This window comes from Rhododendron vialii, chromosome 12a, assembly GCF_030253575.1.
Source record: "Rhododendron vialii isolate Sample 1 chromosome 12a, ASM3025357v1".
Taxonomy (NCBI): domain Eukaryota; kingdom Viridiplantae; phylum Streptophyta; class Magnoliopsida; order Ericales; family Ericaceae; genus Rhododendron; species Rhododendron vialii.
Genome location: NC_080568.1, coordinates 9,820,958 through 9,835,065, shown reverse-complemented (window position 1 = coordinate 9,835,065; position 14,108 = coordinate 9,820,958). Strand labels below are relative to the sequence as shown.

Here is a 14,108-nt window from a genome sequence, read left to right as displayed (position 1 = left end):
GTTTCGTGTCAAAAATGTCCAACCTTAACCTGTTAACTTTGTATCCGGTTCGTGTCGTGTTATCGTGTTTCGTGTCCGTGCTCTATCTCCCCATCGTATATAATTCTTGTATTTTCATATTATCAATAAAGAACAAGCAAAGCCTACCTTTCCAAGTTAAAATTGCATTCGGTTGTGTCACGCTACACATAGGGTGAGGCGTATGGAGAGAATAATTGCCATCCATCGAATTTACCTATTCCAACGATTCAATGGTTTGCTTAATTAGGGTATATATGGGATTGATTGATGTATATAAGGTCTGCCTCTATGGACATAACATTTGATGCAAATTTCGCGTGAGACTCTGATTATTATTATATCGCAAATGTTGTGTTATTCGTTATGTCCATGGAACCGGCCCCTATATATATATATTTGCGTAACCAAAATAAAGTATCTTGTGCATTAATTAGCTGCTATAACTTATGCATGATTTTAACCTTTAAAAAATATTCCCTAATCTTTTACCATTAGTCTACTAAAATTATTTCCCCTGAGAAATCGTATCAAGTGAAAAAAAATTTATGGAATAAGATTTGTTATTCGCAGAATGCAAGATGTATTAATAAGGTCTGGTTTCACAACACCTTATTAAAAAATAAGTACTTATTTCACATTTTTAAACTTAAAAATAATGCAAATAAAAATGATTTTTTGATTTTTTTACACCATATAAAAGATCTCATCGAGATCTTTCAAATAAAATCAATATGCATATTTTTAGATTTCAATTAGCCCATTATTTTTGTGCTTTCTTAAAAAATAAAAATTTATTTTCCGTTCTAGAACGGGGTTTTAAGACAAAGTGGAAAAAGATAATGGGAGACGGACCCAAATTCTTTCATCATAAGTGGAGAACAGGAGGAGCCCCCGGCGAGGATCGAACTCGCGACCTTTCGCTTACGAAGCGAACGCACTACCACTATGCTACGGAGGCTTACTGACGACGTTATCTCATAGCATTGTATTTAAACGCAAAAATATTTTTGTATTCATACTGAAACAGATCACAACTAAACCAAAACGAAAATTCTAACTCCACATCCACAATAAAGGTAGGTCCCACACACTGGGTATGTAGGGGTTGTTCTAAAAAAGCCAATGGCTTCCAGCCAAATAAAGCCACATAAAAACGAAAATAAGCCAATAAGCCAATTTTTTCGTTTTAATCAAAAAAAATTGGATTTCGATCAAAATTTATTAGTTTTTAGATTCCTCTTGTCATGAGAATGCAATAATCCCAAAAAAATGATGATAAGCCAAGTAATATGAAAAAAATTTGAATAAGGACAAAAAATAAACCACTTAGACTTTTTTGTCCAAACAGGCCTGTAGTATGTGTGGACTTCACCCCTATTGTGAGTGGGGGTGTGTGAGTGGATGTGTAAGTAGAATGATTTAAACAAAAAACAGGAACAATACAAAGATGGCATTAAAACGTATGAATTTCTTGGGGAGAAAAAAATTAACACAACTCCCCTCCATAACTGTGATTGGAGAGCCCTCCCATGTAGAGTGAGTTCTCGTGCGTCAAATAGCTCTGGATATATCGAACAACTCTGAATGCAATTGTATTTGAAGTTGTGTTTTTAACCTGTGTCTTGAACTGTTCGGTTCGTTTAGGTTGTTTATCACCTCTAGCCATACGTATGGGCCGGTTTAGCCAAACAAAAAAAAGTCAATTTTTTTTTGTTTTTATTCAAAATTTTCTATATTTGTTAGTTTTATGCTATTTTTGTAGACTATAGTTTCGTCTCGACGAAAAAAATCTAAAAAGTAAAAAAATTATAAATAAAATTATTTTTTGAATAAAGATAAAAATGAATAAAAAAATTTGTCTATTTTGAATTACTTTCGTCTTTAGTGAACTTCTTTAAAATTTTAACCATAATTTTTTACTTTCGAATTAGTATTCCCAAAATAATTGATGCAAAACTAAGAAAAGTGAGAATTTTGAATAGGGCGGAAAAAATAATTCGGCTTTTTTTTAGGCCAAACCGGCCGTATAGTAGTAAAAGTGGGCGTGGCAACAGTGCATTTGTTCATACAAATACATTCAGTTCAGCTCAGCTCTCTCTCTCTCTCTCTCTCTCTAGCTGTCACTCCCTTTCTCCTCAGATCCAAACCGAGAGAAGAAAGGTATCGAATCCATAACCCTAGATCTTTTGTTTGTTAAGCATTCGAATTGATGTATGTGTGACCAATCAACTCTCCCATTCAGTCATCTCAATGTCGAGCTGAAAATGCTGTTGATTTTTCCGTTTTAATCACTTTTTTTCTGTCGCTGATTTGGTGTAGTGCTCAATTGTTATCTCGATCCAATGGGGTTTCTCTTTTCGATGTGTTGTAGCATTTTGCTGCTAAAATTATGAGATAAGACTGTTTTGTGACCAATTTGAGTGTTTTTTTTAGAATGTCAAGCATTATGAGAATTACATTCCAGGAGCCAATAATGGACATTATGTCAATTATATGAGGTCCGAAACAACTAAATCAAGCCCAATGCATAAAAATCTGAGAAAGAGTTGTACCTTTTCGATTCTAAATTTGTGGTGTAAGACTGGTAGTCTTGACTTGGAACTTAAGTGTTTGCTCCATCTCAGGTTTGATTCTCCTTGTCAGCTACTCTTGGGGCCATCTCACCCCATGCGTAAGCGTGTGAAACGACTGTGGGATGGGTTGTAGGGATTAGTCTGAGGTGCACGCAAGCCATCTCGGGACGCTATGCATTACACACACAAAAAGTTTGAGCTTAAATGGTGGCTTACCAAGCAAAAATAACGAAAAAATCGAGCTTTAATAGTGTCTCTGATAGTGATACATCACTTAGACAATTACCACAGTTCCTGGGTCTCTCTCTCTATAGATTTGCTTACTCTATTTTACTAGCATGAGCCCGTGCATATGCTATGGACGCCAATTGAAAGGATAAAATAAAAAAGATTTGAAGAACGTACTTTTTTTTACCTCAATATAGGTAGAGAGAGAGAGATATGTGAAGAGAATCAATTGATCCCAAACTATTAGGGTTTTTCCGAATTCTAAGTTATCTTATTGCTTAGACTAATTGGATTTTGAAATTGTTAAAAACATACATGTGTTTAACAATTTTAGGTTGGCCATGGGTCTTCTCATGAAACATTCCCCGCAATACTATATAGAAATAGAATAGATCATATATTGGTGTATCAGTTTATGTATATAGTTGGTCATAGTAGTTATCTAAGTAGTTTTGTGGGAACTGGCTTCTCTCTGGCCTTTAAATTGTACTGGACCATCCAGTTGCCAAAATATGGGTCCTAATTGGTTAGTTAATTTTTGGGGCCTGCAAATAAGATTGTTTATGCAGGAGCTGCTTTTGATTGAGGACGAAAGTAGTAGTTGATCAGATTCAGATGAAAGAAGGAAAAACTGTTTAACCTGTAGCATTTCCTTCTTAGAGACTTTGATTCTACTCTTACAGGAGCTGCTTTTGAGCCTAGCTCGGGTTTGGAGATTTGGTTGAACTTGACAGTTATACAATCACAAATCTTTCATGCACCAGGTGTTATTATGTATATGTTGGATATTTGACGCCTTCTTCATCTTGTTTGGCTTGGATTGCGTGAAGGATAAATTAGTAAATATAATGCAGGTGTGCCAGTGAAGATAAACTTTGTCTTTACAGAAATTAATACAGAGCAAAGAGATACACCAGACGATTGTGTTAAGGTTCTTACCCCTCGATTAAGAGGCTTTTTTTGAAATGTGTGGAGAATGTAAGAACCAAAAATATATAATGAATGCTGGAATTAGATGACATAACTCCATGCACCAAAAGAAACAACTGTAATTACTTCTTACTTCTACAACTATCTGCAGCTACAACTACTACTTAAACTGAACTGAAATGACTGCTACTTTTACTCCCGAATTATGAATGTTCTGTTTATGATGTTCGATCCTTCTCTCTGTCTCTTCTTTCTCTGTTTATAAGACATTAGCGGTAACTGCCACAAGTCACTGCTTGTTCACACGCCACACCATTGCTTATTTTAGTCCACATCTCCTTCTTTACGGTCTTTTCTCTGGCCCCTTACTTCTCTTTACTCATGCATGATCTAGAGTGCTTTCGGCATTTCCTCAATAACTGCCAACAGATGACCCCACTACTATGAGTTTAACTGTTTTTGCCTTGTTCTCCTTTGTGTACTCGTTATAGACAAAATTGGTCAATGGGAACACCTGCACGCTGGAGCATGCCATTTGTGGCCCTAGTCTCTGCTTGCACATTATAGTTTTGGTCTTTGCTGATTCCACGTGCCTTGTAGCTACTGGTTGCTATAATTTAGGTACAAGGCACCGGAAGATATACAGAATTATATGGCTTTTGTTGAGTCAATTATTGCTCTAGGAGGTATTCTAAAAGAGAGCTTTGAGGTTTTGAAAGGGTCCCTTTAAAATTTGTGGAGGTCGGTTTCCTCTGAAAACCGAATGAAGTACCAACTTGGCGGTATTTTAACTGCAACACCATGTAAATTTACAGAACATATACAAAGTACACATGATTTATTGCCAAAAACTCCTAAATTTTCCTTCGGGCTTAGGAATACAAGCCTACACGGGATAGTGAATTTGGCCAATAGTGAGCATCCACAATCTGGCTCTATGTTGTTGCAAATATTCACAGCTTGTGTATGAAGCCCTGCTTTTGACACCCAAAAATCTCAAGATTGACCTGGGAGTTGACAATACATTTAAGGTCCTGAGTCCTGACCTAGTTATTTTGATCATGCTTGTGCCTGTTTCCTTTATCTGGCATTAGATATCGGTGGATGGTTACATTTCAATTGACTTCCTACAATCATCATAGTTTCGCTATCGCTCTTCACATTTGCTTCATTTATGATGATTGGGTCCTGATTGAATTCTGAATGATACCCTTGAAGGACTAAGTTTCTCATTTCTGAAGGAGTTCTTGATATGGGTCGTGGAGTCAGCAGTGGTGGTGGACAGAGTTCACTTGACTATTTATTTGGGAGTGGAGAGGCACCAAAGCCTGCTGCAAACAAACCTGCTCCAAGTGAAGGGCAAGCTGTACGTAATGGTCCTTCCCCAAAGACTACTGCTCCTTCTCAACCCGTAGATGTTACTAAGCAGATTCCAGCTGGTATACAAAGTAACATTGCAAATAACCACTTCAGGGGAGACGGTCAGAACCGTGGCAATTTCATTACAGTAAGTCTCTGGTCGTAATAACTACTTCTAAAATTTCTTGTAAACTAAAGTCATGAAAATTTATAATCTACTACTCTTTTGGATGCTAAATAAGTAGAGTGACATTTACATATTCGTGCCTATCGTGTGAGGTGCTACCTGTGCTTTTGATCATGAGTATCCTGACAAGATCATGAAGTGCCAAGTCTTCGAAATCTGGTAGGTTTGGAGTAGAATTCCAACAAGTTTTAAAACATATGCCTGTTATGTTAGTTACATTGTGGATCCTGGAACAAGCATAGAAGAAAGGGCAATGAGGCAATCAGTAACATGGTATTTAGGGTAACAGAATATTTCTACTTGTCCTTGGTGCTAGATTGTTTCCACTAGATGTCTACTCTTACATTTGTTCTGCCTACTTTACTGCATCTCCTTCCTTACTAGGAAAATTTGTTTAGGCTTGAAGCTAGGGCGGGAACTGTTATTTTTCTTCAGAGGGGCTGAAGCACAAGCAACTTAGACATGTTTTAAACGTCAATGAATTGATACCATATCCTGTCATGTGGAATAAATGTCAACTGCCAACGTAGGCTGTATAGATGAAATCCTTGAAATAGGTAGTGCAATGTGATTCTGACATCTTGTTCACCCATTGCCTTCACTGTCTGGCGGCCACAGCGCATGTCCTCATAATTTATGGTTATTATATTCTTTTCTTTTTGTACCATGTATGCCTGAGCATTTGTATTACATACTGGGCTTCATCTTCTTCACTACACAGAGTTACTCTGCCATGGTCTTTTTGTAGCTTTTCATTTATTAGTTTTGTGGCCCCACATTTTGATCAGAAGAATGTTTCCATTGACTGCAAATGAATTGCGATATGTAAGCAAAAGACCACTCCGCTGGAGGTATAAACGTGGACAAGAAACTACCCACATCCACTTGATCTCATGATGAGCGTGTGCATTACAAATACATAGATAAAACATTTACAACTCAAATTCCTCAATGTTTCTCTGCTGTAAATATCAAGGAATAAATATGTCACTGTGAGTTTATTTGGTTGGTGCAGGATCGGCCATCAACTAAGGTCCATGCTGCCCCTGGTGGTGGATCTTCTCTTGGTTACCTCTTCGGTGGTGGTGGCGGTGGAAACTAAAAATGTGCCATCATCCCTTCGTATTGCAAACATTGCTATATACTTTCCTCTGGAAATTGTATTTTGGGAGTTCATTTTTATGCATCTTAAACAGTGTAACCTGCTTGATCATGTAAGCTACTATATAAGCTGGGATGGTTTTGCCGGGATTACTCAGTTGAGAGTACTCAACTTTGCATGTAAAAATATATGGTATTCATCACAGCTCCGTGACTGTACAAAGCAGGGTTACAGTCACTGATGAATGTTGTGGATTTATCAATTGTTTATCAAATACCAATTGAGTTACAGATTGCTGCTTTATATTGTCATTCGATACTTTTCCCCTCGTATATTCCTCAACCATGGTCGACCATGGTTGTAGCTCGTCTGAAAGAGACTGCAAAATTGGTTGTAGAAGCTTTGCTTTATGCAGAGCTCTTCTCTGTCCCAAAAGTGGTGCTGCGAAAATGAAGGGACTGGACCAAAAGGCACAAGTAAAAGACCCATGTTTTTAAAGTAGCTTGGATTTGGTTAATGTTCTGTAGCCATAATAGAGGATTGAATCAAGGACACTGTTACAACTGAACATGGAAACAAGATTGGTCACAGACCCATTTCAATGCAGTGATGGCTGATGCAGTAAGACCACAAACCGCCCACTTGCCGGGTTCCAATTTAAGTTTGCTCTTTATGGACCAGCCTCATAAAGTTGATATCACTTGAAAGGTTTCAAATTCGAGACTTTTGGAGGGAGTGGACTCTTAAGTACATGCCTTGATCAGTAGGCCAACATCTTGGAGTTGATATCCTCGTGTCTTTCTCTCAACATATATACACAAAGTGTACATATTATCTGAGTGTGTTCCTAAACATATAGGGGAATGTATGCAAGTTTGGCAAGAATGCATACAAACATATGTTTTGGCCAGAATTTTAGACTGTATATGAAAACATCCACGACTTGTTACACCTTGCTTACTTATCTTAGTTTTCGGAAAATAAAATTAGTTGCTAACTTTCTTTATTATTGTAAAGAGTTCACTACTAGGGGCTTGGGTATATGTAATTCGTGTGCAAGTTGAATTTTTTGATTAATTTTGTACAATAACTTCCGACTGATTGTTTGATCATCTTTCATTTGATGAACGTGTTCATCATTTTTTGCAATTTGTTTGAATTGGTTTTCAGCAAGGAAAGAATGTTTGGCCGTGCATTTGCAGCCGGATTGGGCGAAGAAATGGCATTATTGACTCAAATTGAAACTATCTACTGCATTAATTACTTCAATTAGTTTTTTTTGGGTTACCAAGTTGGGTACTGAGAGAAGCCACGCTAGCTCAGGTGGTTGGTATTCTCACCCTCCTTTCTCACCGGAGGCAAGAGTTCGAGCCCTACGAGGGGCGAGGGTGGAGTTCAGGGTTGTGAATAGCCTCTGAATCCCCTGTGAACTAACTTACTAATCCAGCTAACACCCCGCTGATGTAGACAATGTGACAAAAAAAAGTTGGGTACTGAAGTTTTTTTTTTCCCCCTCATCTAACATTTTGTGAATTGTAGATGAATCATTTCCGTTGAGGGTTTTTTTTTTTTCCTTCCAGGTTTGGCATAGCACATGCTCTTTGTGTCTCCAACCTTGGCTTCAAAAGTGGGGATGTCAAATTTTTTTGAAAGCTTATATGACAATTTGACATGTTAAAATTTGACATCTCTATAATGTCCACCCTCAACCAATATGCCTCATTATTTATTTAAGGATATTATTAAGTTTTTGAGAGTAAAATAACCAAAGAAAAATTTTGACATTACATGTTAAATTTGTCATGAGAGAGGAGATGTCAAATGACACCTAAGCATTTGACGCTTTGGTTGGACTTACTTCACATACCAATTTTTTCACGTGGCATGTCATGTTAGATTTAACATCTTGGGTTGGTTCAAAGAGATAAGAGGGCGGGTAGTTTTCAAGTTTGGGAAAACTGAAAGGCATCGTAAATGCCCTTAGAGTTTATTGCAGATTCAATTTTTTTATTGGGAATTTTTTTCTTAAGGTGGTCAAATTTGGAAAGAAAAAAGAATGACAGGGCTTCAAAGGAGTGAGACACCAAACTGGTGCTCTCCCTTTAGATCTTAGAATAGATGGAATTTTTTTATTTGTCTCAAGTTCAATTCTTCTTGTCAACAACTTTTAAGACCGCCTCCTCACGCGTAAGCGTGCGAAATAGTTGTGGGAGGGACTGTGAGGATTAGTTCAAGGTGTATGCAAGTTTTCCTGAGACACCTGCATTATCCAAAAAGAAGGAAAAGAAACTTAACCGCCGATACAAAATAAATTATTGGGCTTCTTTTCAAGGAGTATTGCGCAATTTCTTTCACTTTTTGACAAGCCAAACTCATAAGGTAAAAAAAACTTAAAATTCTGACAAAATATTAAAAATTTGTCCACGTGAATATAAAAACAATTTTATTTAAAATGTAAAGATTCCAAAAGCAATTTACAAATCCCCTCTTCGTAACAGGTTATCATAATTTTTATATACTCTCAAGTTGGGATGATTCAGTTGGTCATTCTTTGCACACGACAAAACATATAATCAAACAAATTCAGATTTTCACTTACTTCTTTAGTAATATGTCGTTCTAATCTCATGTTAATAGGCAAAAAAAGAAAGAAATCCTTGATTACAAAACTTATTTTGCATTTCTTTAATACTTTCTCCGTCCCAATTTAATTGTCCTTTTTGGAAATTCGTGTCACTTTCCAATTGATTATATCTTGTAATTTATAATGTTTTATGTGATTTTAAAAATATTGTATCATAAAACTAATCGAGATTTATCAAACAAGATCCATATTCGATATGAAATTCATTACGAATTTAGAGACATAACTCGTTTTTTAGCCAGTTAGAATAGAACGAGGTACAATTAAATTGAGACGGAGAGAGTACGAATTGTTCTCTATTTTTTCTGTTCTCATCTCATCTCACTTTCATTTCCTATTCAGCAACCTCTCTTGAACAAATTAAATGAAAAAACAAATTAAATGAGTAACAAATAAAGAGAAAATGATATCATATGGGGGATAGAAAAGAAATTGCATGTGTGCAAAAGAGAAAAGGGTAGGGTCAGTTTGGTACTCACAAAACCAAGACAAACAAGTCTCCCCATATTTGGACATATATACCCACATTTCTCTCCACACCCATCTTCCTCTATTTCCCATCTCAACCTTCCCATCGCCCCCTTCTGCCCCTCCCTTACCCTTCTCTCTTTCCGATTTCCTCCCCGACCTTCTCTCTCCTCCCTCTCTCTCTCTCTCTCTCTCCCCCACCAACAAACTTACCCGCCAATTCTCTCTCTCCTCCGCTTTCTTTCAAATTCTTGTCAATTCCCATACAATCCACATACGACATACCCACCAATCCGAAAGCTTAAATCTTTGTTCTTGGTTCATGATATCTGCAACGGATCTGCTCTGTTTCTTGACATTTCATGAACTTTTGCTCCAAACCCAGCTCGTTTTTTGGGTGTTTTTCGAGGCAGACTAGCTGTCAACTTGTATATGCAACTAGGGTTTTGAAGGGGTCTCGGTTTTTCGGTATTCCAGGTAATCTTTTTGTTGATCTTGTGTTTTCCTATGGGTTTAGCGAAATGGGTTTTGTGTGATTGTCCACTTGGTTTGATAATTCTCATGTGTAGTGTCTTCACTCGATGTTTTTCGATAACTAGAGTCCGGGTTAGCTTACGCGCACCTCCACCACTGCTTCGGGAATTAGTAATTTCCTTTTCGTAAGGTGATTCTTATTAGAACCACAAACCCGAGCGAAACTGCGAATTCATTAATAGTTCTTACAGAATTAGCGTTGGGAGTTCTTATTTTCGGTTCAGTTTGGGGTTGACTCAAACAGTTAGGCACCGAATTCAGGTTCTAGAAGCTGCAGCGCAACAAAAGAATTAAGTCCAGAGACAGAGCATTTATGGTGCATATGTTGGTGTGCCTTATAGCTCGTTTAATGTTGTAAATAGGCTTCTAAAATTGGCTATATAATCTGATGATTTCTCCTCTTGTAGAGTGTCGTTGAATGTATATGTGAGGTTGAGTTGAGTTGATAGTGTGTAATCCTTGCTCCATATAGTGTATCCTCTGTCCCCGTGGATGTTCATGATTTTGGGGAACCACATAAAATTCCCGTGTTCTTTCTGTGTTTGATTCGCATGTATGGGTGTTTGGTTTGGCACAACATTCAGAATGCGCGAAACGAGACGGGTAAAAAGGGGGAGGGCATAATTCGTTTTGCTTGCTTGTGATATTGTAGCCCGGCCTACTTTGACATTGTTGGTTGACGACCATACATTGGAGTTTCATTTGTTCATTTAATAGATTGGGAATCAAAATAAAAATAGGATTGTCCATTTGGTATGTTTTGGATAAGATAACTTTTACATCTTTCATCTTATGTTGATAAAGATTAGTTGTGCAGATTTCTCTTTGAAGCTTGGTACTTTCTGGAACAGGTTTGTTATGACACAAGTTAAGGAGGTGGGGTTTTGAAATGTTAAATTGCTGTGGCGAGGAATAATTCCTGTTGCAGGTTTGTTGTTTCATTTCTTCTACGGCAAACCATGATGTGATAGTGGGGCAGAACCAGCCGTTAGTGATGGGAGGCCATAGCCACAACTTGATCCTTGATCAGACCCATGAACACGAGTTGGGTTTGGGACCCACCCATGAGCATGCAATGGCTTTAGAGCAGACTCATGAGCAAGAAGGGAATAAAGGTCAAGGATATGAAAATGGGAATAACGGGTTAGCAGCGGACCAGAAGCCCGAACACGAAGGCCATGAGTTGGTTATTGCTGAGAAAAATGGATTGGCTGTCTCTGAGAACCAAGAAGTTGGTGACAATATGGAGTTGGCAACTGTGGATGAAAGCCATGAACTGGGGATTGAACCTGCTGATGACATCAATGACGAAAATGGCCAGCTTGTGGTTACTCCTGTTATTCAGCAACGTGCCATTGCTATGACCCCTGATTATGAGCTGCATGTGGGACAGGAATTCCCTGATGTCAAGAGCTGCCGGAGGGCATTGAGGGACACAGCCATTGCCCTTCACTTTGAAATACAGACAATAAAATCCGATAAAACTCGTTTTACTGCAAAATGTGCAAGTGAGGGGTGCCCATGGCGCATACATGCCGCAAAGCTTCCCGGTGTGCCTACGTTTACTATAAGGACTATCCATGAGGCCCACACATGTGGGGGAATCGCTCATCTTGGCCATCAACAAGCCTCAGTTCAGTGGGTTGCGACTTCTGTGGAGCAACGCCTTAAGGAAAACCCTAATTGCAAGCCGAAGGAGATTCTAGAAGAGATTCACCGCGTTCATGGTATCACTTTATCCTACAAGCAAGCTTGGAGGGGAAAGGAGCGTATTATGGCTACCATGCGTGGATCTTTTGAAGAAGGGTATCGCCTCCTTCCACAATACTGTGAACAAGTTAAAAGGACAAACCCCGGAAGCATTGCCGCTGTTTATGGGAATGAAACTGATAATTGCTTTCAGCATCTCTTCATTTCGTTCCATGCTTCTATTTATGGGTTTCTGAATGCTTGTCGGCCGCTCCTTGGGCTTGATAGGACTTTCTTGAAAAGCAAATACCTTGGTACTTTACTTTTAGCTACTGGCTTTGATGGGGATGGTGCTCTGTTCCCTTTAGCGTTTGGTGTTATCGATGAGGAAAATGACGAAAATTGGATGTGGTTTCTTTCGGAACTTCATAACTTGCTTGAACTCAACACGGAAAACATGCCAAGGCTCACAATTTTGTCAGATAGGCAGAAGGGCATTGTAGATGGAGTTGAAGCAAATTTCCCTACTGCGTTTCATGGATTTTGCATGCATCACTTGAGTGAGAGTTTTCGTAAGGAGTTCAATAACACTATGCTTGTTAACCTTCTATGGGAAGCTGCTCACGCCCTCACGGTAATAGAATTCGAGGCTAAAAGTCTCGAGATCGAAGAGATATCCCAAGATGCTGCATATTGGATTAGGCGGATTCCGCCTCGGTTGTGGGCCACGGCATATTTTGAGGGGACAAGATTTGGGCATTTGACAGCTAATATAGTGGAGTCGTTGAATTCGTGGCTTCTAGAAGCCTCTGGGTTACCGATTAACCAGATGATGGAATCAATTAGAAGGCAGCTTATGACTTGGTTCAATGAACGCCGAGAGACAAGTATGCAGTGGACATCAATCCTTGTGCCGTCTGCTGAAAGGAGTGTTGCAGAGGCCCTTGAGCGAGCTCGCACTTATCAGGTTCTTCGTGCCAATGAAGCCGAATTTGAAGTTATATCACACGAGGGAACAAATATTGTTGATATTCGCAACCGTTGCTGTCTCTGTCGCGGTTGGCAGCTTTATGGTTTGCCATGTGCGCATGCTGTGGCGGCGCTGCTTTCTTGTAGACAGAATGTTCATAGGTTTACTGAGAGCTGTTTTACAGTTGCGACTTATCGTAAGACATACTCACAAACCATTCATCCAATTCCTGATAGAACTCTTTGGAAAGAGTTATTGGAGGGAGATCCAAATATATGCACGGCAATTGAGGTTGTTATTAATCCACCTAAATCACTTAGACCACCTGGACGACCGAGGAAGAAGCGAGTGCGTGCAGAGGATCGTGGCCGTGTGAAGCGAGTTGTGCACTGCAGCCGTTGCAACCAAACAGGCCATTTTAGAACCACTTGTGCAGCACCCATTTAGTTGGCTTTGGATTGTTGGTGCCCTAAATTCGGGTAATATCTGTTAACTAGGCAAGTAATTTCTGTAGTTCTGTTTACTATTTATGGAGGACCATCAGGGATTGCAAGTTGCGACTCAGTGCTTTCTGTCATTTGGCATTAGGTTATCTTAGTTCAGTTTCAGCTGTCCTGTTTGTGTAGATCACCACAATAATACATTTTCATGGAGCTGTGTACTCATTGTCTATGTTCCAATTCTAAGAGGTTATTTTCTTGAGTTCCAGGTATTTATGAATCTTAGTTTTCCTTTATGAGTTTTTTTTCCCCAACTTCTTGCTGTAATGCTGCACTACGTAGTGTTTCTAAATTGAATGACCAAAAGCATGGTCGTTTTGTCTTTCTTCTTTCTTTGTAGACTGTTTGTTGTTAGAAATTTACAAAACAGACTTTCAGAAGTCATCCAAAGGGGTTACATCTATATGTGACATACTATCGTATTTTTTGGTTTGTTCTACTTGATGGCTTCATAAGATTCTCTTCTTACTTTTGCATTGTGAAATGGCAATAAAATTGGGCGTCTTTTGTTCTTACCGATGCAGATTCTTGGGTTATGAATTTTTGTTTTGTTGTGTTTGACGGCATCATATGATTCCTAAAGTTAGAAGATAAAACTAATTAGTCGTTATGCATTGCATATCCAATGCCTTCAGCATTTAAGCATACAGAATACTTTCTTTCTATTTGACCCCACCTTTTCTTCAAATTGTAGACCTTTTGCAAAGTATCTATGAAAACATTGGAGTAATGCATTATCTTCTGCCTATTTGGAACTGAAGTGATTGGAGTTGATATTTAAGTTCAAAGATAAGGCTTGTTCCAATTCATTGCTTGTATGGAAGAGGATTATAAATATTGAACCAGTGAAAGGGCAATATAGTAACTTCATATGAATAAAGACAGAAAAAAGAGTCCAGACCT

The 14,108-nt window shown here is 38.5% G+C and overlaps 2 protein-coding genes and 1 non-coding gene across 5 annotated transcripts; 2 read left to right on the top strand and 1 right to left on the bottom strand.

The window, feature by feature from the left end:
* Positions 1 to 907: 907 nt before the first annotated feature.
* On the bottom strand, positions 908 to 979 carry TRNAT-CGU (transfer RNA threonine (anticodon CGU)). Its single transcript has one exon. It is a non-coding gene; the product is annotated as a tRNA-Thr (tRNA).
* A 1,047-nt stretch (positions 980 to 2,026) lies between these two features.
* On the top strand, positions 2,027 to 6,703 carry LOC131310564 (protein SPIRAL1-like 1). 2 transcript variants are annotated; one of them, XM_058337648.1, is made up of 3 exons: positions 2,027 to 2,181; positions 4,994 to 5,259; positions 6,314 to 6,703. In XM_058337648.1, the coding sequence occupies exons 2-3, from the start codon at positions 5,005 to 5,007 to the stop codon at positions 6,398 to 6,400; spliced, it is 342 nt and encodes a 113-aa protein (XP_058193631.1). In that variant the 5' UTR covers positions 2,027 to 2,181; positions 4,994 to 5,004; the 3' UTR covers positions 6,401 to 6,703. The 2 variants fall into 2 exon arrangements, with proteins under 2 accessions (XP_058193631.1, XP_058193633.1); XM_058337650.1 differs by having other exon boundaries at positions 2,053 to 2,181; positions 4,971 to 5,259.
* Positions 6,704 to 9,555: 2,852 nt separating this feature from the next.
* On the top strand, positions 9,556 to 13,417 carry LOC131310558 (uncharacterized). 2 transcript variants are annotated; one of them, XM_058337638.1, is made up of 2 exons: positions 9,556 to 9,989; positions 10,898 to 13,417. In XM_058337638.1, exon 2 carries the CDS (start codon positions 11,041 to 11,043, stop codon positions 13,150 to 13,152), a length of 2,112 nt encoding a protein of 703 aa, XP_058193621.1. In that variant the 5' UTR covers positions 9,556 to 9,989; positions 10,898 to 11,040; the 3' UTR covers positions 13,153 to 13,417. The 2 variants fall into 2 exon arrangements, with proteins under 2 accessions (XP_058193621.1, XP_058193622.1); XM_058337639.1 differs by having other exon boundaries at positions 9,563 to 9,989; positions 10,864 to 13,417.
* Positions 13,418 to 14,108: the final 691 nt, after the last annotated feature.